Source organism: Scatophagus argus, chromosome 12, assembly GCF_020382885.2.
Source record: "Scatophagus argus isolate fScaArg1 chromosome 12, fScaArg1.pri, whole genome shotgun sequence".
Taxonomy (NCBI): Eukaryota; Metazoa; Chordata; class Actinopteri; family Scatophagidae; genus Scatophagus; species Scatophagus argus.
This window is the reverse complement of record NC_058504.1, coordinates 721,632-746,479: the sequence shown is the minus strand read 5'-3', so window position 1 is coordinate 746,479 and position 24,848 is coordinate 721,632. Positions and strand designations below refer to the sequence as shown.

Genomic DNA, 24,848 nt, shown 5'->3' with positions numbered 1-24,848 from the left:
TTTTGACACCAAAACATTTGGTTTAGGTTTAGGAATAGATCGCTGGGTTGGAACTCTCTCCTGGGTGAAGGTCCTATTTTCCTTTGACCTACCTTCCTACCCTAATCTTGGACACCTTGGGTACGCATCCTTTTGGTTGGGTATATGTTAGGCCCCTTACATACACTGTATCGACAAAAGTATTGGGACAGCTGTCCATTACTCTGCATTTTAAATACATAGACATCGGTGTGTCATGAACCTAATGACTGAAATTGCAACTAAGAGATTGCCAGCCACATGTTGCTTCAAACTACTTTGTCGGAAGACAGTGATTTCATGTGATCTTAAGAAGACGACAGAATAGAAAAAAAATGGGGATGTGCAATTAAAAAAAGTAATAGATACTGTAACCAAATAATTTGCTTTTTAGATAACCTGGCTGCGGTACTAAAAACTCAAGTGTGATTTCAGTGTAAACATCATCCAAATTGTCATGTCTCTATATAAGAGACTAACCTCCTGAGAGATTTGTTTTAATGCAGTCCCTTTGTTCTTCATCATACACTAAACCACCCATGTTGGAATAATGTGAGCGTCAGCCACATACATTAAGATGGTTGCAGCACAGAAAATGAGAAGGTTTTTGGTTGAGCTGCCTGAGGAGAATCATCTTGATTTATTTTATTCATTACATTAACACAGGGATTACCACAGTTCTGCGAGGTGCCAGAACAGTTTCACCTTGTGGCGTCGGGGTAGATAGAAAAAAGGGGACATAAATCCTGAACTAGCTTAATTCATGGGCCCTTCATGGAAACTACAGCCATACATCCTCCGTACGTATGTAAGATAGTCTCTCGATGAGACTCATCTCAAGGCATCACAGCATGTGAACTGCCTCTAAAAAGGGCTATTAACATATCATGTGTATGTGAAGTTAGCGGTATCTCATCTGTTGTATCTGTGCTTGTCCTGGCGTGAAGCATCATTGTTTTAATTCATTCCGGTTGCATGAGATACATAACGTAGGGAGGTTATAAACAGTAAGTATTACGTTACATGGAAAACTGCAAGTGTAGATTTTGACATGAAAGGACTCAAAGACATTAAACAACTCCATCGAATCCAGACTTCTCTAAAATATCTTCGCTCAAAGGTTGATGGGATGAGTTCAGGGGATTCTGTGACTAAAAAAAACCCCAATATGATCTGATGATATGGTGTATAAATAACACACCCGTTGGGAGACACATTTTAAGCTTTACGCATGTCTTTCAAAACTGTCTGCACATTTTGAGTTTTTGACATAAGTTAACTGATGGGAATTTGCGCCGAAAATAATGTGAGGAAAGCTCCATTTGGACAATATTAGATGGCATGCGAAGAGCAAAAATTGCATTGTGACAACATGGAAAATCACTTTAAACATTGGCATATTATTGATACGCCATTTGGTGAGACCAGACTGGAAAAACTGGATTATCAAAGCATCTTCTGTTGTCAGGAGCCCAGAAACATTTGGAGAACTGAGAAACAGGCTTAGTGTGGAACTGCCAACCACAGTTCAGCCTCCCCGAAAAAAAAGCCAATATTTGCTGTTAGGTTAGGTAATATTTCTCATTACTATATGTCAACATAAAGTAATTTTTACTGGCAGCATGAAGAAGACATAAATTTTTAACTCTCATATTAGGGGAATTAAACCATAGCATTTGTCTTTTTCGTAACATTTTTACGTAACACTTACTAATATTATTATAACTGCCCTGCTGATTCCTGCCAGAAAATGTAAAAGTGAAAGTAAACTTGGTGAATGTCTCGTCTTATCACCAGGTTCTTGTTCCCTGTGAGCACAACTGTGAAGAGAAAAATCTCTGAATTACATTCCTGTCTTTTTGACATATGCACTAGAATACGTTGAAATGTTACACTAGCAACTGTTATGGCATCAGCGTCATTAACTACTTGTATTTTTTAATTGTCTACCTGCCCTCTAAACGGTAAAGTTGGAAGGCCTAAAACTTAAACCATCACCCTGAGTTCAATATGTGGCAGCGATCCCTTTATTTTGGCCTTTTGTGCCAACCAGCTCAATTGGCAATGTTCACAATTTTGCTGATGATGTGACTTTGTTCTAATGGCTCCATGAGGTGTCCTCGCTGTCCAGAGAGGCAGATACTGTCGACATGGACTATCGTGAACAGTGGAAACAGATGACAACACAATGTGGAAGGAAAAGGCAGAGGGAAAAAAAGAAGGCAAGAAAAGAAAGAGAAAGAAAGAAAGAAAGGATCAAAAGGGATAAACTGCTGAAAAAGGGAATGGATTTGTATTAAAGATACTACATTTGAATCAAGAAGGTCTTTCTTTTTAATTCAGGGTGAAAATAATTTCAGGTGCAGAGGTTAAGAATGTAAAATATGAGTTCTCATGCTATCTTTTTTTCTTAATTGCATGTCATATACTCTATGTGGAGCCCAATCACTGTAAAACTGTCTCATTGATTGAACTGATTTGTTCTTTTTGGAAACTAAATGCATAATATTAAAATTGATAATAATAATAATAATAATAAAGGTTTATAAAAAGCTACTTGTTGCCACACATTGGTTTCATTGAATTTACTGTTATGATTTTAAATATTTGTGCTCAGATTGTTTGCAGATAACAGACTATCAGAGATGCAAATCAAAGTGCTGTTGCTGAATTCAACAGATTTTAAAGCTGATTTGATCTGTATTAACTTTAGTTAACAAAATTTAAAGCTTCGTGTTTGGATATTTTTTTGCTGAAAAGTTGTGGTTAAAGTTTAACACATTTTTTACTTACTAAATAAGCTTTTCGACTTTTTATCAACGAGGCTAATACTTTTTTTTTTTATTGTTGTTTTATATCGATAATTAAACCATAAGAATCATAAGGAATACTTTTACTAATACTTTTAAGAGCCAACCCATCATCATTGCCCCTGACACCAGTCTCTTGCTGAAACATTAAGATTTCCCTTCACTGGAAGTAAAAGGCCAAGCTCAACCCCTGCAAAACAGCCTCATACCACACCTGGATTCATTAATAAAGAGGTGCGTCCCTGTATGTCATAGCTGCTCTGCTGGGGAAATAATCTGCCAAAATGCAATGTTCTCAATGTCAGTGTTCTCTTGTGTAAAGTCACAGCTTTAATCCATTGTACTGTTGAAATGATGATGCTGATTTTTCAGAGAGACGTCCTTCTCCACACACTCACAACCAGTCGCCTCAGTCAGGTATTGTCACTGATGAATTAGCAGCAGTGATTTGCTCTCTTACAGTCTTGTTAATCCTAAATGAAAGCCTCAGTGACAGACTAGTGTGTGTGGGCTGTTTGTAATTTCCACAGACCAATAGACCTTGTCAAGGGGCTTTGAATGACAGATGGCAGTGATTTAGTGTATTTTTGTCTCCTGAGGAAAACTCCACACAAGATATTTACATTTGGATGGAGAGACAAATTAGATGTTTGTTTCAGCTAATGCTCGTATTTAACTGAGGCGCTCTAAATGCCAAGAACAGAGGTTGTATAATAGTGTGTGTGTGTGTGTGTGTGTGGGTGTGTGTGTGTGTGTGTACCACTTTGTACCTCTGGAGGCCCCCGTAGTTTCAGCTGGGGGATGCATACAAGCAGCGAGTTCGCTAATTTTCACAAGCTCTCTTAGCATTGAGTATAATAAAGAATCAAAACAACCTCACAAATTTAGCTAACTGAGCTAACAGTTAGAGAGATTACCGCGGCAAACGGTAAAGCATGCAGCAGTTGGCGGTTACTCTGGTGACCTGCTGCGTCATACATTTTTGAAGCCACTTTTAAATTCTCATTATATTTTACAAGCTGATTGTCTAAAGAGAGAAACAAAAGTCTAAATCCTTACTGGCAGCAGTTATTGCATCCAACAACTGCTTTTACAGTAACTGAAAGCTTGATTGTGATTGTTTGATTGTGGCACTTGATGAAAGGTCTTGACTGAGAGCAGTCTGTTAGATAATGAAATCTTTCATCCTGAGGGTGATGCTGGGGGAAGGCTGCCTGCAGTGGACAAACTGGAATGGAAAAGGTTCATCCTCTGAGAGGGATGAATGTGTTCAGGTAATTTCAGGTAACTCCTTTCTCCTCAATTACAATCAGAAGGTTTGACACAGAGGTGGTGCCAAACTAAGCACCAGGAGGTCTTTAAAATCTGTGGGATACATCCTCTGAAAATCATGAATATCCACAGAAAATTTCATAGAAATGTGTTCATTAGTCTCTGACGTGTTGAGTTTCAATTAGACCCAACGGTGGTGCTGGAGGAAACGCCAGCGAGTGTCCAAAATGGAAAAACCTTCATCCTCAGAGAGATATATATATATATATTCAGGAGACCATCATTGGGAGATATTAGAGACAAACAATTGGACAAGGCATTTTCTTTTTAACAGTCAATCAGTTTAAACATTTCAAAACACGTTTGAAAGCTTTTGCTCCGTCTGTGCCTCCATCACTTTTGTGCGTTCCCGAGTCGGTCCATGAAGGGGAGGGACCTTCAGCTGCACTGGGCCAGCCAGAAGGGAAAATCACAGACATTTTAACACCGAAAATGAAGGCTGAGTGAAGGAAAGGAAGAGAAGAAAGCGAGGTGAACAGAGGGGGGTCTGGAGGAGGATGGCTGGTGACGGAGGAGGGAGGGTGAAGCGGTGGTTCGAAATCAAATAAGCACTTCACTATCTAAAAGATACGCTGACAGTTTCAACTACAACTGGGCCAAAGCTATGAAGAAATGAAATGGGGAGCTGATCAATCCTGATGGACAGATTTCAGTTCATCTTTCGATAATGGAAAACATTTCAGAAACTCAGAGCAGTCAAAAAAACCCCCAAAAGCAAACAAAAAACGATGTAGCCGTGTTGTTCCTGGCTTTCCAGCTGGCTGAGCACCTACGAACACGTGACGAGTGGAAACGTGGTGCAGAGAAATCAGCTGTGAGCCATAAATCAGTGAGGTCTGGATGTTCATCCTGCAGCTGAAGCACACGACCCAGAACATAAGTTAGGACGACACGTATTGAAGGCAGGTTGTTGTCAGAGCAAAGCTTATTAAGTGTCCTGACTTTCAGGTTTAGTTTGAGTCTTTAATGTGATCACACGGACATTTAAGTGTCGTTCTCCTGGTCCTTAAAAAAAGATTTATTTCATTAACTTCATTCTAATTGACCAAACTTGATATAGTGATATCACGTGATATAGAAGTAATAAAAAGTACTGGGCCACCTGACCTTAACACCAACAGGGACTTTAATGATGTCTCATTCTAATCACACAGACAGCTTTGCAGCTACAGTGCATCCAGAAAGTATTCACACTGCTTTGCTTTTTCCACATTTTGTTATGTTACAGTCTCATTTCAAAACGGATTAAATTCAACTTCTCCCTCAAAGTTCTACACAAAATACCACATAATGACAAAGTGAAACAAGTCTGCTCGAATTTTTTGCAAATGTATTAAAAATGAAAAACAGAAAATGTAACATGTGCATAAGTATTCACACTCTTTGTCATGACACTCAAAATTGAGCTCAGGTGCCTCGTGTTTCCATTGATCATCCTTCAGAGGTTTCTACAACCTGAGTTGAGTCCACCTGTGGTAAATTCAGCTGATTGGCTGTGATCTGGAAAGGCACACCCGAGTCTATATAAGCCCTCACAGTTGACGGCGCGTGTCAGAGCACAAACCAAGTCATGAAGTCAAAGGAACTGTGTGTAGACCTCTGAGACAGGGTTGTGTCGAGGCACAGATCTGGGGAAGGGCACAGAAAGATTACTGCCACATTAAAGGTCCAAAGAGCACAGTGGCCTCCATAATCTATAAGTGGAAGAAGTTTGGAACCACCAGGACTCTGCCTAGAGCTGGCTGGCCAACTAAACTAAGAGATCGGGGTAGAATTGCCTTAGTCAGGGAGGTGACCAACAACCCAATGGTCACTCTGACAGAACTCCACCAATCAGGCCTGTATGGCAGAGTGGCCAGACAGAAGCCTCTCCTCAGTAAAATGCATCAATGCACCTCATTAAAAGCCCACCTGAGCTCCTGCATTGAAGAGTGAGAGAAACTGCCCAGAAATAAGTGTGCCAAGCTTAAAGGATCAGACTCAAAAAGATTTGAGGCTGTAACTGCTGCCAAAGGGGCTTCAACAAAGTATTGATCACAACATGTGAACACTTATGTACATGTTATATTTTTGTTTTTTATTTTTAATAAATTTGCAAAAAATTCAAGCAAACTTGTTCCACTTTGTCATTATGGGTTATTTTGTGTTGAATTTTGAGGGGAAAAATGAATTTGATCCCATAACAAAATGTGGAAAAAGCAAAGCGGTGTGAATACTTTCCGGGTGGACTGTATGACAGCTTCCACTCTTCTGTGAAGGCTTTCCACAACATGTTGGAGTGTTTCTGTGGGAATTTGTGCCCATTCATGCAGTAGAGCATTTGTGAGGTCACACACTGATGTTGGACCAAAAGGCCTGGCTCACAGTCTCCGTTCCAGTTCATCCCAAAGGTGTTGGATGGGGTTGAGGTCAGGGCTCTGTGTGGGCCAGTCAAGTTCTTCCAATTCAATTCAATTTTATTTAAAGTGCCAATTCATAACACAGTTATCTCAAGACACTTTACAGGTGTGTAAACAACAACAACAACCAAAAAGAAGAGAATCAGAGAAAAACAGGTCCCAGGGAAAAACCCCACACGGAGTCAGCAAATGGCGACAGTGGCGAAGAAAAACCTCCTTTTAACAAGCAGAAACCTCGAGCAGAGCCAGACTCAGTGTAGACGGCCTTTTGCTGTGACCGCCTGGGAGGGAGAGGGGGGAGATAGAGAGAACAGTGCAGAGCAGGAGCAGCAGGATCCAGGCAGGGCCATGGAGAGGGTTCTGGATCCAGCAGCACTATCAGTGCAGTAGGCAGGGCCATAGAGGGCTCAGGATCCAGCAGCGGTACCAGGCCTCAGGAGGGCGGGGTAGGAGACTCTGGATCCAGCAACTTGCTCCGGAAGTGCTGAGAAAAGATGGAGCACAAGAGCTCCGGGAGAGAGGACGAGTTAGTGCTGTAACAGTGATGGGACATGATGAGTGAGTCCTCCTGCTCTGAAAGCTCGGGGTCTAAGGATCTCCCCCAGCTATCTAAACCTATAGCAGCATAACTAGGGGTTGGTCTAACTATAGGCTTTGCCAAAAAGGAGGGTTTTAAGTCTACTCTTAAACATAGAGAGGGTGTCTGCAGTCCAAACTGAGGCTGGTAATTGGACACCACATCACACCATTCCACACCGAACTCATCCAAGGGGCCTACCCCAACCCCTGAAAAAGAGGTCTGTCCCACTACTTTTGTCTATGTAGTGTATTTTTCTGAGTATTTAGGAATGTTCACCTTATATAGGAGTTTAATAGAATTAGATGTTGCCTGTCAGCAAGCTTAGTTTTGTCAGGCTGGCTGGCAATAACATTTATCCAACAATCCTCTGGCCCTGCGATTGACTGGCGACCAGTCCAGGGTGAACCCCGCCTCTCGCCCGCAGTCAGCTGGGATAGGCTCCAGCTCCCCCGCGACCCTGACGGATAAGCGGTATGGAAAATGGATGGATTGATCCTCTGCTGATATACACTATAAAGACAAAAGTATCCAGACATACCTCTTTATGAGGCTATTTAATAATTATGGGAGTAATTATTAATACCAGTGACTGTTAAGGGGACAGGTATCGTCAACAAATGAAGGTATATTTTAGAAAGTCTAATTACTGATGGTTTGCTTGTGTGTGTTGCAGATTTTCTTGGGCTCTGAGGAAACTGAGCGAGTTTGTGTTGTGAAAAGCTTCCATCTGGTGGACATTGAGGAACATCACAGGCAGGTTAAAGTAAACACAAAGCAAACGGTGAACTGTAGTGACGACGGTGACTTCAGACTCTTATCAGCAGTCTGCAGCCGGCGGGCCGACGTCGGACCGAGGCTTCCCACCCACCAGACTCGGTTACAACATTCAAACTCCTTCCTGTAACACGTGTCAAGTGTTTGTCTGGAAACAACTCGTTATCTTCATGTCACAACTGACACATGACAAGCCGTCACCTGACTCCACATGGTTATTCTGAGGAGAGCAGATTCAGAGAAGCAGTGGGAGACGGCTGACGTGTTCAAAAGCTTTATTTATTTACAATAAGACACTTTTGGCTCTCCGCCAGCTGGAATGGCACTTCACATATTTACAAGTATATACATGACAAGAAAGGTTTGTAAAATTGAACTATTGTGCAGGTGAAGACATCTCTTTAAAGGTATTCACTCCAAAGCTGAAATAATGACTAAAACCTTTTCTGCATGAAGTCTAAACATGAATCCTAACTGCTGACATGTTAGTGATAGAAATGACAGAAGTCCCTGTATAAAGCATCAATGTAACTGTAAGACTTTTCTTAATATAAGAAATACACCAATACGGTATGTACATCTGGACGGTAACATGGGATGCACATACAGTCCATGTGCACCGGAAGGTAACAGCTCATGATGCTTTTCAATGCAGCACGAGTCACTCTTCATTTAGTTCCCAGTTTGAATCTAAAAAGTGAAATCAAAATGTGTCATTAACTACTCGAATGAAAGTTTTACACAGTCGATCAATCAAAGAAAGAACCGGATCGGCAGCTGTTGAAAACGTCACATCCTTCGTATAAAACACACCACGGGTTCTTCATCTTTCAAATTAAAAGGAGAGGAGGACGAACACACTCTGAGTTCTTTGGTTAAATAAGCATGTTTCTCCCATTAGCTGTGCGATGCTAACATTTTTTTTTGTTTTTTTAACAATTTATTTAACAACCGCTGTTAATAAGTTGCAACAGAACTTTCTTCATAAAAATAATCGGATTTGATTTAATTATTGCAGGACCAAAATACTGCATTAAAACATCACTGATCAACAAGCTCTGTGTGGTTAGAAGGTCAGTAAAGGCTCAAACACTTCATCGCTCCACAGCGAAGTGTTTACGGGGCTGACGTGTTCAGGTCAGGTAGCAGACTCACAGCCGCTAAAACCGACCAGTCTGTAGTCCCACACCGTCTGTCTGCGTGTCTTCGTCCTACAGACTCCTGAAGAACTGCAGGGAGAGTTCGTAGGTCAGGAACATGGTGGCGCTCATCGGGAAGCCTCGAATGGCGTTGACCGACGCCCCGCGGAAGAAAACCTGCACACACAGGGACGTATGGATTCACTTTTACTTAAAGTTGAATATGTAACAAATGTTTGGGATATGACAGCATTCTAACCAATCACAATCCAGTAACAAATCCCTGAACAAACTGATTTAGGTTCAGCTAAAAGCTTTAAGATTCACCGCAGACATCAGGTGAAAACCTCAACCCCATGATGCCGGTCAAGAAGCTCGTCCTTAGAGAAGGTTTGGCATTGGATTTTGGCATTACGACGGCGCCAGCGGTTTTGGTGACAAAAACCGAGAGCTCGGAGAAGACAACTGTTTGGTCTGGTGTCATTTAGGATCTGGGATCCATTTGGCAAAATACCAAGATTTGTTTGGATCGGATGACTGAAAGAAAAAAAGCTTCTGAAATAGAAAACATCACCGAAGGAAACATTCAGGTAACGTTAGAAAGCTTGTCATTACGGCCTGCGCTTACTGCCGCTCAGAATAATGTGAAGCTCAGCACAGACTGCAGCTAATGATTCACTTCTTCCCATTAATCTGTGGATTATTTTTTCATTTCACTGATTTATCATCAGCCATCAGAAAACAATGAAAAATACTCATCAAGATATCCTCTAGTGCAAAGTGACATCAACAAATGTTTTGTCCAAACCCCAAAATACTTAGTTAACCCTGAGACCTGAGCAGCAAACAATCAGTTCTGAGATCCTGCATTTCGTCACATTTTTTCTTTTTACCTGAACAAAAGAAATAAAATAGAGCTGCAACAACTAGCTGATTAATCAGTTGATCAAAGAAAACTGTTCAACGGTTATTTTTGAGATCAATCGTTAAACGCTAAACGTCAACCATCTGCAGGTTCCAGATGTCAGGATGTGCTGCTTTTCTTTGTCCTTTCTGACAGTACCTGAAGAGTCTTTGGCTTTTGGACTGTTGGTTGGACCACAGAAGCAACCTCAGGACGGCACTTTATGCTCCAGGAAACCAAGGTGAAGGTTTTCAGTTTTCTGACATTCAATACACCAAACGATTGACTTATCATGAAAATACTCATTGGGAACATGAAATGATTCTGCTCATGTCACATTAAATGCAGAAGAGCCTCTTATTTTCTTCACATGTTATACATTTCATGGATGGGATCCGTGAATTTGGACACATGTGGGACAAAGAGGACTTCAGCTGTTAATTTAATGTGTCACATCATGACTCGATCTGCAGGCTCTGAGCGTCAGGTGGACTCACTACACACCGGTACATTAGTACACAGTCTGTAGTGTGACTCCAGTCCCACAGAGAACCTGCACCTTGCTGGGAATGTGTTTGCATACTGACTGTAGTGTTCATGTCAAAGTACAGCAAATTTTTCTAGCTGGACTTTCATGCATCGTTTTTGTTTTGAAACTTTGACCAGCTGTTGTTTGCTTTAGCTCGGCATTATCTGCTCTGTTTGCTTGTTTCTTCTTGAGTTTCATGTTAAATAGTTTGATTATTATTTATTTAATTATTAGACTTAGGGTGATTACACGATACAGAGAGCATCAATACCAATCGGTCTCTCAGGGTCTGGTTCTTTGTTGAAGGTTATTTTAGGGAACCTGGTCCTGCAATAACCAGACTCACTGATCTGTGACCAGTCAACGTCAATGACCTTCTGGTGCTGATCACATGACTGCTGTGTTTGTGAAACAGGCTCACTGAAGCTGAACACAAGGACACCTGGACGCTGCGTCTGGCGTCGGAGGCGTCGCTGATGTTCGCCTGACGTCACTCCACTGAAGCAGCTCATGGACGTTTTGTGTGTGTGTCTGACTCCATCCAGACTCGACTGGACACAAGTTTGTTTTTTTGTGACGTAGTAACCCGATCTTTACCCAAAAAGGCTCGTCTGGTTGCTGAACTTTCATTCACTGATGGAATCACGCGGTCTGATGCGTTCAGGGGATTCGTACTCGGAGAACTCGACCCTCCTCTGGGTTTTGCTGTTTTCTAAGGTTTCACCTCTGAACGATGAGGCCATCTGTTTGATTCACAGCAGCCCTGGTGGGTTAATATCGCTTCACGTGTCACAGCCCGCACGGGTGGGACATTAACAAACGGCTGCTGTTCTACTGTAAGCTTGCATGAAGACTTAAAGATTCCTGATGTTAGAAAAGCCTTCAGAGGAGTTCAGGTTCTGTCTATCAAACTTTAAAGTTGTTTCCTTATTGAAGCTTTCTGCTGCTGTGACTGTTAGCTCTGTTAGCAGGTTGGAACATTTCCAGGTGAGGTTAACGCTCACCTGTGCTCCCTCCGTCTTGTAGCTGTGGATGATGCAGTGGAGGATTCCCTTGTACTTCCTCTGCAGCTGAGCGTCTGCCTGCATTCGGCTCTTCACCACGTCGGCTGGCGTGGCCGTGACCCAGGAGATGGACCCTGACGCAGAGGAGGACTTTAGTGCCAACACAGGAAGTTTGTTTGCTCAGAGAGCTTCATGTGTTTGAGAAGTTAAAGGCTCTTGACTGTAACTTTGGATTGAACACCTGAAGATCTGAAGGCTCGGCAGAACCTACTCCAACCCCACATATCCAATCATCCTGCAGGACCAATTTGTGTAAGTGTGATGGGAACAGAAAATGTCCTGCAAGTCGTGTAATAGCTTAATATCTCATAACAAATAGTTCTCATTATTTGTAGAAAGTTTTTCATCACAATGACTTGCAGGATCCATTTTTGTCCATCACACTGGCAGAACTCTAACCTCACAGAGACCTAAACTGGCAAACTAAAACTAATGAAGCACTCAAGCGCTTCTCACAACCTGTCCAGTCATTCATTCATTCATACAGGTACACTATACAGACAAAAGTACTGAGGCAGAGGCTGTTGTCCAGGCTTTGGGCATGTTTCAGCACACCAAGACATTTTGGACAATGCTATGCTTCCAACTTTGAGACTGTGAGCCAGGCCTTTTGGTCCAACATCAGTGTGTGACCTCACAAATGCTCTACTGCATGAATGGGCACAAATTCCCACAGAAACACTCCAACATGTTGTGGAAAGCCTTCACAGAAGAGTGGAAGCTGTTAGAGCTGCAAAGCTGTCTGAGTGTTTACAATGAGACGTCATTAAAGTCCCTGTTGGTGTGATGGGCAGCTGGCCCAACACTTTACTACTTCTAAGTTTGGCCAATTAGAATGAAGTTAATGAAATAAATATTTTTTTAAGGACCAGGAGAACGACACTTAAATGTCCGTGTGATCACATTAAAGACTCAAACTAAACCTGAAAGTCAGGACACTTAATAAGCTTTGCTCTGACAACAACCTGCCTTCAATACGTGTCGTCCTAACTTATGTTCTGGGTCGTGTGCTTCAGCTGCAGGATGAACATCCAGACCTCACTGATTTATGGCTCACAGCTGATTTCTCTGCACCGCATTTCCACTCGTGACGTGTTCGTAGGTGCTCAGCCAGCATCTGAAAACCAAACCCCGAGTCCAGGGGTTCTTCACTGTTTATCCACTGCACACACAGCTCCCATTCACTCCGACTGAACCTCCTGCCCTATAGAGCGCAGCAGTGAAGAGCACATTTTAAAACACCACCACCTCTATGGTTTTCAGAGCCGGAGCTGTTGTAATTTCTGCATAAAATCAGCTCACACTTCTGATGAAGGTGAGATGAGTTCACTGCTTTATAGCTGCAGCATCACAGAAAGTGTAAACTTCACGCAGTAAAACAGGACATAATAAAAGTCAATAAAAGGCCATCAGACTGCTGGCTGACCATCAGGGCCAACCAGGCCTGTAATTTCTCCACAGCTGCCTGTGACCTAGAGGTCACCGGTTCGATTCCCCCACCGGACGGGCAGGAAAAATTTGGGTGTGGTGGAGTGATTAATGTGATAAAATCCCCCCCCCCTTCATTAGCCGGCTGATGTGCCACTTAACCCCCAATATGCTCCTCAATGCTGCTTGATGCTGCCCACTGCTCCTGTGTGTGTTTCACTGCATGTAATTTGCTGGCTGTTGCATGTGTGTGTTCAACTGAGGATGGGATAAATGCAGTAGTAAAATTCAGTATGTGTGTATGTAAAAATATATATACTGTCAATAAAAGTTGATTCTTCTTCTTCTTCTTTACAAAATGGATGACACAGCAGGAGATGAGAGACTCGCACACGATGCTGCCGATGTGACGAAAAGCTGAACGCTGTGAGACATTTCTTTACCTGCCAGGCCTCCAGCCAGCCAGATGGAGCAGGGATGAGGGCTCGACTTGGCGTCCGGCCTCAGCAGGTTGCAGAAGATGGTGTAAGGGATGAAGTAGAGCACGTATCCGGGAACATCCCTCAGGATCATGGCCCCTGCACCCCTGTACAGGCCCGGCAGGCCCTCGGTCTGCAGGATGCTGCTGATGCAGTGGATGGGGCCCCGGTACAGCCTCTGTCCGGAGAGGCCGACGGCACGCAGGGGGATGTTGGCGCCACTGGATACGTTCCCAGCAAGGTGCAGGTTCTCTATGGGTGAGGGATCAAACGTGAGCATCAGAAACAGCTTCCTCTGAGAGACTGTCCATTCTGAGCTACTGATTCATTTATTTTTAGCATTTTCTGTCCGTGAACTCTTAAAAAGCATTACGGACTGTTTTCAACAACTCTTTCTCTGTTCATTTTAGCTCAGAGGGTTTGTACTTTACTGATTCCACCTGCTGAAGACAAAGGGAGTGTCTGAACCTGCACACGACTGAGCTTCAGTAACGTTCATGTAAAATTTTACAGCTGATAACTCCTGGCAGCATCAGGACACGTTCACTGTGGTCAGCTGCTCCAGTCAAATGAAGTTTTTATTGTAGTGATGATATCTTACATTCGTGTAGGAAATATCAGGTTTATCACATCAGAAAAATGTTTTCCTTCGTCTGCAAACTCTCAGCAGCGCTGTAAAAAGACGTCAAGTGAGTTCTGGTCACATGACGGCAGGTGTGAACGGTGCGAGCTCGGCGGACACCGTAAACAAATAAAAGGTCGTAAGAGTTTCTTGTGCTTGTAATCTGACCTCGGTTTTATCAGTTTACTGTTTAATGGCCTCATCTGCGTCTGCTGGATGCCTTCTGACCTACAAGACAGCTCGTTGGTTTCTCTCATCAGCCTGCTCCATTACTGGTTCATTTATCGGATTATCAGAATCATTCCTGACAAAGCAAACTAATGTTAAAATGCTTTTCTGTGGCTGTGAAGCAGTAACTTTAGTCATCGAATACAGATGAAGTGAAGTCGCAGAATGGAAATACTCAAGTGAAGAACTTCACAGCTGTACTTTCGTAGAGTACTTGAGTAAATGTTTTTCGTTACATGCGGTCAAAGAATCATTTACAGACATTAAAGTGAAATTTTCTTTTGCTGGGGATGCTGCAGCGGTTTGTACTTTCTCACCAGTACTTCTGTTTTTAAACATAGTCCTACATATCCAGCGGACAAACCTGGACAAATTAAAAACCGACACGGACATACGCAGGGACTGGGACAGACCGGGTCCCATCATGCAACAGTTAAAGCTTTTCAGCCGAGCCAGTAAACCAGAAACCAGTGCTGGTGTACCTCCGAGAACCGTCTGCGTCTGCATCTGCAGTCTGATCTTGACCAGATCCACCGGAGCTCCCAGGCCCACTGACACCAGTCCAGTCAGCATACTGGCCACAGTCAGGTCCAGCATGCCACAAGGATGCCGCCCATCGCCATAGCGATATTTGCTTATGAGCCTTTGTGTGTTGCTGAAGAAGCCGAACACCACAGAGTTGTAGACGGTGATGCTGGCCAGCGGGAAGGACATGCCCTTAAAGAAGCCCACGACCTGAGAGACAGATGGACAGTTTCTGTTTTAATGTTACTGACTTATGAGCCAATGAAAACAAGACATTTCTGCTACTACTTAGTCCTGGTAGAAGCAGAGAAGTCTTCACAAGTTTGAACTCCAATCGGCAGGCTCGGAACAAGTTGGCTTGTGCCAACAACACACAGGATGAAAAACAAGCTGAAGCAGCTGCCAAATGTCTCGAGTCTTTTCTCAGAGAAAAAAACTCCAGATTGGTGGCAGACATTTTCTCTGGAAGAAGCAGGCTGGCAGGGGGGCTGGAGTTCAGCATGTTGAAACTTAAACACAGCTGTCCACCACATGAACAAATCATCTAACCACCGAGAAAAGAGCGGACATGTTTGGGATGATAGCAACATTTTCTGTGCAAACCACACAGCCGGGAAAGTGGGTCAGTCCAAGCTGAATCAGATGGGCGGAGTAGAAACATGAGCAGCCAACAACATCCAACTGAGTGACATGTAACGGACACTATATGGACTAAAGTATTAAGATGCAGCTTCCACTCTTCTGGGAAGACATTCCTCAGTGCTGCAGCATTAAGATTTCCCTTCAGTGGAAGTCAGGGGCTGAGCCCAAATCCTGAAAAACAGCCTCATGCCACAGATGAATTCAATACAAAAAGATGTCTGTCCCAGTACTTTTGTCCATGTAGTGTATGAATGGCAGAAGCATCAGTTACTGACACCAATGAGGAGAAGAACACTTGAAATCAGTGAAGTTTTTGAAATAAGCTCAGATTTTAGACACAACGAGACATCGACGTGTGGAAACGAGGCGTAGGAAGTCCAAATGTTTTACCGTTTCCTTCCTGTAGATGGTGAGGACGCAGTGAAGTGTGTTGCTGTAGCCTTTCCCCGCCTGCAGCCGCGTCTGCACCAGAGACGACAGTTTCAAAACACAGCGCAATAAAAAAAGACAATTCGACTAATCGTTTTTTATTTCTCAAGCAGAAATGTCAAACATCTGTTGGTTCTGGCCTCTTAAATGTCAGGGTTTGCTGCTTTGTCTTTGAGCTCTGGACTGCTGTTGGTTGGACAGAAGACGACTATTTGAGCTCTGGGAAACTGATGAGAATTTTTCACAATTTGTATTATTTTCATGTTATTTACAAAACAATTAAGTGTGAAAATAACTGAGATTAATTGATACTGAAAGCGGACATCTGGAAAACACTGCAGCTGCTCACGCATGAGTCAAAGCTGGTCTGAGATAATGTGCTCACCAGGGCTCGTTCCGTGTAATTCCTCTTATTGCATAAGAGCAAATAAATCTGAATGTGACTCAGATTACTGCTGTTTTTTAGAACAAGTGTAATCAGGACAAGACGGTGATAAAAGTGTGAATACCTTCACTGTGTCCAGCGGGTGGCCCACGACCACACTGGAAGCTCCTGCAGCCAGAAGAAAAAGACAAACAGAGTGAAGAGGGAAAGAAATGAGTGCACAGAATACCAGAGAAACTGTTTGTGAGGAGAACACTGTTGTTCCTGTGAGCTGAAACACCAAACGTATGCTTCACTAACTTTCATTTTACATTTGCTACTATGAAGTTTATGCCGGGTGGCACGGTGGTGCAGTGGTCAGCACTGTCGCCGCATAGCAAGAGGGTTCCAGGTTCGAATCCCGGTCTGGGCCCTTCTATGTGGAGTTTGCATGTTCTCCCTGTGCCTGCGTGGGTTTTCTCCGGGTTCTCCGGCTTCCTCCCACAATACCAAAAACATGCACATTAGGTTAATTGGTTGCTCTACACTGCCCCCTAGGTGTGAGTGTGAGAGTGTGTGGTTGTCTGTCTTTGTGTGTTGGCCCTGCGATTGACTGACCAGTCCAGGGTGAACCCTGCCTCTCGCCCGTAGTCAGCTGGGATAGGCTCCAGCTCCCCCGCGACCCTGACGGATAAGCGGTATAGAAAATGGATGGATGGAAGTTCATGCCATTAAAGTTTACTTCCATTGCTCGTCTTACTTCATAAGACAACATGTTAAACGCCAACAGACAGAAGCTTTATGTCCTCTGGGGGGACGACGCAGGAAGCAATTGGTCCAACTATATGTCCACTATGAGACCCAGTTGGACGAGTTGCGCCCTTGTTAACCTCCTGTTCCCTCTGTGCATTGTGTGTGTGCATGTTTGCCTCATTTCACACACATGGCAACACACAGCCCACAGCTTGCTGTTTAGAAACCCAATTAGCAACCAGTTCAGGCTGGTTTGGATCCCGTCAGCTTCCACGAAGAGGCTGCTGTGCTAACCAGACTTCAGCCAATGTGCTGAGACTAAAAACCGCTTTAGCCCGGACTTCAAGAAAATATGATGATGATGATGCAGAGCTGAAGTCACACATGCTCCTGACAGGCGTCACCGTGTCTGCTCTCCGCCCTGCAGTGCGAACACGGGACAGATTTTTAACAAAACAAGGCATTAAGCAACAGACGATGAGGCAAGTAAGACGGCGCCTGTCACAGCCGAATGTCACATAAAACCAGACAAAGCCTCCTATGACAGTCCAGAGTACTGATTTTCACCAAAGTGTTTCATTTTTAGTTTAACAAACACCACAGAAGTATATCTGGGTTTTCTGCCAACACATCTGCCATTTGGTGAAAGTCCAATAAGAAAAGAGAACGACTAATGTGTCCCAGCACACTAAAGTTTTTTCTTTCAATTAAACTTCATTTGTTCTTTTAAGCACATTTTATATGATTGATAACAGAAATTTTGTAAAGTTTCAACTTTTATATTTCTTACATGGATTTTCATATTCTGAACTTTTAACTTTCTGCTTCTGTTGTGGATTTTATTTTCCTGCTGGTTTTTTTTTATTAATTATTTGTTTATAATTGAAGAAACTAAAAAAGTCTGCCTCAGCTTGTATTAAAAAGCAGCACAACAACAACAACAACAAAAACAACAACAACAACAACAACAGCTCGATTCTCAGGCCTGCCTTTTCTTGTTTGTGCAGCTGTAAGTGAAGCGTCCACAGCGCCCCTAGCGGCCAGGCCTGTCGCTACAAAAAGCGTTCGCACAGTGGAGTTCAGAGTGTGTAGGAGATAAGGCTGCTTTCTGCCGGTGCGGGACGTCTGCAGGGCGCTTCTTTCTTTCAAAACAGTTTGGGTGCACGAAGCAGCTCCGCGCAAAGCTGATTTCACTCAAACAAACATGCAGCTCTGAGAACCCGCTGAGTGCATGGATCCCTCAACCCACCCCCCAGAGACCAAACACCCCCAACCACCATCACCAGCACCACCACCACCGCGCTCCACCGACAGAGAGCCTCTCACCGGATTAAAGAAGTTTACTCACCGCCGATCCATCCTGCCAGGAAATCATCCAACTGGAAGCTCGTTGAGGTTTGCATCTTGAACTCGGAGCGCTTCCAAACTTGGCGTGAACGCAGCTCATCAATCAGTGAGAGGATGAAAAGTCGGGCGGTCTGTCCGCTGGCGATGATGATGATGATGAGGAGGAGGAGGAGGAGGAGGAGGTGACCGAGCTTCGTGTTTTCACTGATACTACTGCGTTGTGAATCGTTTGGGACAAAACTAAAAGAGCTTGTGCTTTGATAAGAAAGACACACAAACGGGGGTTGACACCCGCAGCCAATCAGGGGCGAGTTTGAATGTGCGGGACAGCTCTGGGGGCCAATCAAGTGCGAGCTGGCCTAAGGCTCGCAGCCAATAGAGACGCGGTCATGGAAATGAGCCATGAGGAGAAAATCCAGAGCAACTGAAGGGAAGCTGAGCTCAAGTTTTAAATGAAGTTTATTCCATTTGCTGACTTGCAGTTCGACGTTATAACAACACGATTTTAGTTTTCCAGTGAAAACCAAGTGACGTTTATGCGTGAAAATAAAGTACAAAAGCAACTGCTTATTTCATGTGTTTTCTGGAACCTTTAACTGAAGAAGTCATCTTTCTCTAACCTTAAAGTCCTTTACTTTCCTGAACTTAACCACAGAAAAAAGGTGCAAATCTAAATGAAACAAACCAATTCGAAGAATAAAAGATGCTGCAGGTGTGACCACACATGGAGAAAGTTAACGTTAAGGATCGCAAACCAAAGCACACAATCCAACACTCGTCGTGTGTACAGTCTGGAGCAGAGACGAAGGTCACCTGAGGACCTGCTGGGAAAGACTTTTACTGTTCCTCCCAGTTTGTCCCCTGACTCTGATGACATGTGACTAATAAATGGGAACTGTAACCAAAGTGTGAGGTGAAGGGCAGCAGCACAGAGGTTCCTGCTAGCTCACCTAATATTTAACATAATCGCTCAAGTGGAGTTCCTGCAGGAAACAGCCAAGCCGAGCAGAGAGGATCCAGTGAGCCTCGATGGGAACTCTGGACACAAACCCGTGTGAGCCCCTGAGAGCGGGTCAAAGTGAGCAGGACCGACTCCGCCCGCTCTGTTGTTTATCGTGTCAGCTCAGCCACATTTCTTCAAATTAGCCGACCGCAGCAGCTTGTGAATTAAAGCCAATTCGTCTGCCGCGATGTTTCGAACCCGTCAGTGTGTGGTCTGTCCCCTGTCGGTGACAAGGACACGATGCAGACAGGAAGTGGGCTGTCCGAGGATCACTTCGACCAGGAACCTCAGGGTGGAGGACCGGCTAAATGCTTTCACATCATGCTTATAACTTTATCGCTAAGTCTGGAAAAGATGCGAACTTACTGAAAGGACAAACGAACGAAAGGAACAGAACTTTACTTTCAAGGTTTCACAGTACTGAAGACAAGTCATGATGAGTTTTGGACATTTCAGTCAGGGTGAAGAACTACACACACTCAGCTGATGTGGAGTTAACCTTGAAGAGGAGGTTAATGGTTTTAACTTCTCTATAAACACATCTAAGATCATAAAGTTAATGTTTCACACGCTGCCTCCTCCTCCTCCACCCAGCTCCACCCTGTGATAAGACGCTGATAACAGACGACACATTTTCATACTTTGTGGAAAATCACCAGCGGAATGCAGATTTGACGCCTCTGTCGTTTCCTCTTTGTCTTCTTCTTCTTCTGTTTGCTGCTCAGCTCCTGCCAGAGAAGAAACAAACACCAGACAGGCCGCCGGACGCCCTCTGATCGTCAGGATCAGGGCTTTCTGTGTCTTTGCTCTTTCTGCCTGCCTTAGTGATTCCAAACTAAATGTCACCATCTTAGCGAGAGACATTCAGGAAGTGAAGAGAAACATTTCATACACGTATTTTATGTCAAGCTAAATGAATGTCCATACAGAAACGTTCCTCACGTGACGGACACGTCTATCAGTCCACCCTCAGCTGTCTGACTTCAACCTTCTCTATGTCTCAATTTCAGACACAAATAATGGAAAGAAACACTTTGAGAGACCTTGAAATGAACACAAATGTTGCATTTCTGTTGATCTGTTTGATCTTGTAATATTATATATATAGTAATATAATAAAACAGTCGAGACTCATCTGTCTGAGCTCAGTCGTAAGGGGGAGGGGGTTAGTATTTGTAACGGGACCGCAGTATAAACAAAAATATACTCGCTGAAATCCTAAACCACACGTTTGGTGGGGTTTCCTTATCGTGGAGCCGCAGTCCACACCACAGCTGGTCTGAAACGTCAGGCTGCCAGGATCCACGACACCCCAAGGTGCAAAGTATGCTGCCATTATTCTTCTCCTAAAAGCACTAAAAGAGAGAACAAACAAAGAGACTAACCAGAGGGCAAAACGTTCCAGTTTTAGTTTTTAATAGCATCCACGGAGGAGAGGAAATAAACCCATTAACACCTGGTCAGCTAACAGGCTAACACTGACATTTACCTGTTAGCTGATCAGTAACACTGACTCTGGCAGACAAAGAAGCCAACAAGAAGGCCAAAGTTCACTGATGTGAAATCATTTTTATTTCCGCACATCCAATAAACATGATGAAACGTGTCGGGTAAGTTCACTTTTGATGGAGAAGGGCCAAAACTGTCCCCACGTTTCCAGTCTTTGTCCCAAGCAAACGTCCTGTCATCAGTCAGCGCTCTTCCTGTCATGTCTGTGTCCATGACAATGGCTGTCTCACGTCACTTGTCCCTGGCCAGTTAACCTGCTGCAACGGGCAAGAAAAGAAGAGTTCACCTTCAGTTTTAGTTGCTAATCGTGTCAGCGGAGGAGAGGAAATAAACCCATTAATACCTGGTCTGCTAACTGGCTAACACTGACATTTACCTGTTAGCTGACCAAGTGACACTGACGTTAGCTGAGACTAGCTTGTTGGCTAACACTGATGCTAACCTGTGACAGGCTAACGTCAGGCTAACACTGACTTTATCCTGTTACCTGGTAGCCTCTTAGTTGAGCTGGTAACAGGCTAACGTCAGTGTTGGTTTCTCCAGCAGTTCCAGTCTGAGCAGCAGTGGAGCTGCCAGTTCAGGAGCTCAAATGATTTCAGACATGGGATCGAGGCCCCAGGACCAACGTCTGAGCTGGACACGCAGAGATAAAACTTAAACAGTTTGGCTGTACCTCCACATGTAAGCTGCGTGTCTATTAATATGCAGCACGTCTCACTGGGAGTGTGTGCTGCGGATCCATGTCATATGTTTGTGTCACATTTCAGTGACTGAAGCACTTTGCTGAGGTCTGATACGGCGACCTCACGCTCGACCTGCTCTCACCTTGACTCAGAGCAGCCCTGCTGATCTCAGATCTGTCGCTGTACTGATTTCAGTCTGACATGAAAACACATGAAGCTGAAATGGATTTTTGTTTTTTATGATCAGATTGTGTCTCATGCAGTTGAAATGTACAGATGTAAAAACGATTTTGTTTTTTATTTTCATAATGCATCAGCAGATTTTATCAGCTGTACACAAAGTCCACATGTTAAAACACACATTCAGGTCAGTGTGAGGGATGCATGCAGACGGCTGTGCTGAAAAACAAATGCTGTGCGTCCCTTGAACTCTGTGTGTGAGTCTGACATGTGCCTGCAGTCTATGTTGATTCTGGCTTCTGATTGGTCCATGGTGACAGGTGTGGCTGACATGGATGGTGTTTGGTTAAGTGTACTGTATGTATAAAGAGAAGATGAGATGAAGACTGAAAACGGTCAGACAGTCTGTGATTACATGCTGCCTGGTCAGTTCTGTGTCTGTGGCTAATCTTCAAACAGATCGTTTCACATGATGCATGCACACAAAATCTGAAACCCATTTTATTGGTATTTGTTTGATGCTGAATGTCAGTTACAGCATTTATTTTAAAAAAGGAGACCAAAAATCTAAACACTAAGGATTAGAGTCGATCAGGTTTTTATTATTACATCAAGATGGCTGCCTATCAGCTGGTGGCCAGAAAACGACGTGAAGAATCAAAAAAGAAAACATTTTCATAAAACCCTGCACTGTGTAGTACACTACATAGTACATTTGTACCCCTAAAGAGGAGATTTGTCTCCTGTTGTACCACTGATCATGATCAAACTACTGGACCGTGTTGCGTTCAGTTGCTCTTCTGTTGAAAAATACTTTCAGAGTTTGTGGTTAAATCTAACCTCTGAAACAAATCTCATAAGTTCTTAATTGTAAGCAGGATTTTGTTTCAGCTGGAAGGAGCCCCAGCAGAAGATTGTGTTCAGGTTCTCGGTGCGACTACAGTCTGCTTTGATTCTACAAACTTGGACTGTGCTGATTTTTTACTTCCTGGCTGGTGTCGGTACCTTCAGGCCTTCGCTGTCCTGGATGCAAGATACAAGCTGAAGGCTGACATTATGTTCTGGAGCTGAGTGAATGATAAGACTGAAAACATGGAGAACTTTCTCAGAAATTGTCTTTTTGTCCGTATTTGACGTCATGCCGAACAGCAACAACAACACAGTCGTCCTGTTTTTTTATGTGCTGTGTGAAGTTCACTGACCTCAGGTGAACGCGCATGTGAAGGAGCACTGGCCGACAAAAGCACCGCAGGGTTTGAGTCACAACATGACGCCGAGCGGATTCTGTGTGTCAGCATTCTGTGTGTGTGTCCTTGCACTTTGCTGAGACACAAACCTGTGGGAGTTTTGGGCGCAGTTTTACCACGTTAAAAAGTGAACTGAACTGAAATGAGTTAAAAATGTTGTGAGAAAAGACTAACAACTGCACAACTTCCACTGAGAATCCAGCAATGAAAAGAAGCTGCGGAGCTCTGTCTGTAAGGGTACTGAGACCTGATCCTGAACTCCTTCCGGTCATATACGCAGTTATTCAGGTCAGTGGGCTGTCACTGCTGTCTGCTGGTCTGTTCCAGGGTGACTCATTAGAAATACACTAAATATGCTAAAATTACAAGCTCTGATTCCTCAGTCATGAATATTAAAAGCGTGAGGGTCAAAGGTCAGTCCTGTAAGAGGAGTTCCTGCAGAGGATTCCGGACACTTGATGTGGCACACATGGAATAAAAGAAAACCAGCGCAGGACTCGTGTGCTGACACTAGGGGGCAGAACAGCTTCATCGCTGAACATCAGGAACATCAGGACCGTTAATTCTGCCTCTGTGCTGCCTTTTCAATGTCACAGTTTCAATTACAGGACGACCTTTTTGCCTCGCGCTGCAGCATTCGTGTCACGCAACATGTGATTCCAATGGAATTCTTAAAGCAGTCCAGTAAATACACCTGACCTGAGACACGCGGCGAGGATCAAGGCCGCAGGTCCTGGTGTGCTGTCTGCAAACTGGCTGTGGATACAACAATCTGTCTACACCTGCATTTACACACACACACACACACACATTTGCCCCATCACATCTTTCAGGACTGCATTTTGTTTTTTGCTGATGAGGTGCTGGACAGGAAGTGAACTGAAGGATGTTGGATAACCGCATCACACACAACACAGTACTGAATGGTGTGTGTGTTCCAGCTTGATTTAACAGCAAAACCCAGGAACAAGAAAAGCGTGATGTGGTTCCTAAGCAGCGGTGTGAACCTCAGTTATTCTTTGTCCTTCGCTCTGTTCTCTTACCCTCGTCTAAGCTCACTGGAACGTCTGTGCTTTATTTCGTATGCTAATCAAATAAACAATGGGACTGTGAAGCAGACTTTACTTCTTCGTACAGAAATGTTAGAATGTATGGCAGCAGTCCAGGGCCAAATTTAATTTTACCGGATGCTAAATAAATTCAGCTCGTCCGCGCCCGGCCGGCTAATCGTCCAGCAGGAACATTAAAAGCTCTTTTCATGAATTGTATTAACATGTAGATGCAGAGACTCTGCGGGCTCTCGGCTGCGAGGCCCTTCACGACGAGGGGAGAAATGTGTTTTAATGAGCCTGCCGTCCCGAGGCGACGCAGAGGACATTTTTTATTTAACGCAGCGGCCGTGAGGTTTTAAGGACGCACATAAATGAGAGAAAAACCCTTCAGCTGTTCTGACTACGTTCCATCATGAGACAAACAGAAATAATCAGCTGATCAAAGTTGATCAGTGCTGCCCCCTACAGGTTGTAGTGTTTTTGTTTGGTTTGATTTAGAAATTCTACTGAAGAAATTTAGTTATTATTGTTATAAAGTGGTCCTGTTTTCCATATACGTTCTCTGTATTCTATTTGAACCCAGATTTTATTGTCATCTTTCCCTACTTTTTCTATTTTCCAAAAAAATCTTTCAATTTTAATCAACCTCTCTGTCCAAACAGACATTAAAATTTAAGATAGAACCTTAGAATCTGTTAAACCACCACCTCATTAAGCTGGTGTTTCCTCCTCAGCGGAGGTTGATGGATGCAGCTCCAGTCACCAAACCTCCCATCGCTTGTATAAGCAGTCGATCTGATGGCCCGTC

General features: G+C 43.7%; 1 protein-coding gene across 2 annotated transcripts; it reads right to left on the bottom strand.

Moving 5' to 3' along the window:
- Nucleotides 1-8,171: 8,171 nt before the first annotated feature.
- Nucleotides 8,172-18,807, bottom strand: slc25a48 (solute carrier family 25 member 48). Of its 2 annotated transcripts, XM_046406841.1 has the most exons (7): nt 18,368-18,750; nt 16,412-16,455; nt 15,864-15,935; nt 14,789-15,041; nt 13,421-13,708; nt 11,490-11,623; nt 8,172-9,229 (listed from the first exon to the last, which is right to left on the bottom strand). In XM_046406841.1, exons 1-7 carry the CDS (start codon nt 18,420-18,422, stop codon nt 9,125-9,127), a joined length of 951 nt encoding a protein of 316 aa, XP_046262797.1. In that variant the 5' UTR covers nt 18,423-18,750; the 3' UTR covers nt 8,172-9,124. The 2 variants fall into 2 exon arrangements, with proteins under 2 accessions (XP_046262797.1, XP_046262799.1); XM_046406843.1 differs by lacking the exon at nt 11,490-11,623 and having other exon boundaries at nt 18,368-18,807.
- Between the last annotated feature and the right edge of the window lie 6,041 nt (nt 18,808-24,848).

Excerpts from the sequence above, each read along its gene's own strand:
- slc25a48 (XM_046406841.1), bottom strand. The coding sequence starts at position 18,422 with ATGCAAACCTCAACGAGCTTCCAGTTGGATGATTTCCTGGCAGGATGG. Across the intron at positions 15,042-15,863 it reads CCATCTACAGGAAGGAAACG|GTCGTGGGCTTCTTTAAGGG; the intron begins GTAAAACATTTG and ends TCTGTCTCTCAG. Across the intron at positions 9,230-11,489 it reads ACAAGACGGAGGGAGCACAG|GTTTTCTTCCGCGGGGCGTC; the intron begins GTGAGCGTTAAC and ends CTGTGTGTGCAG.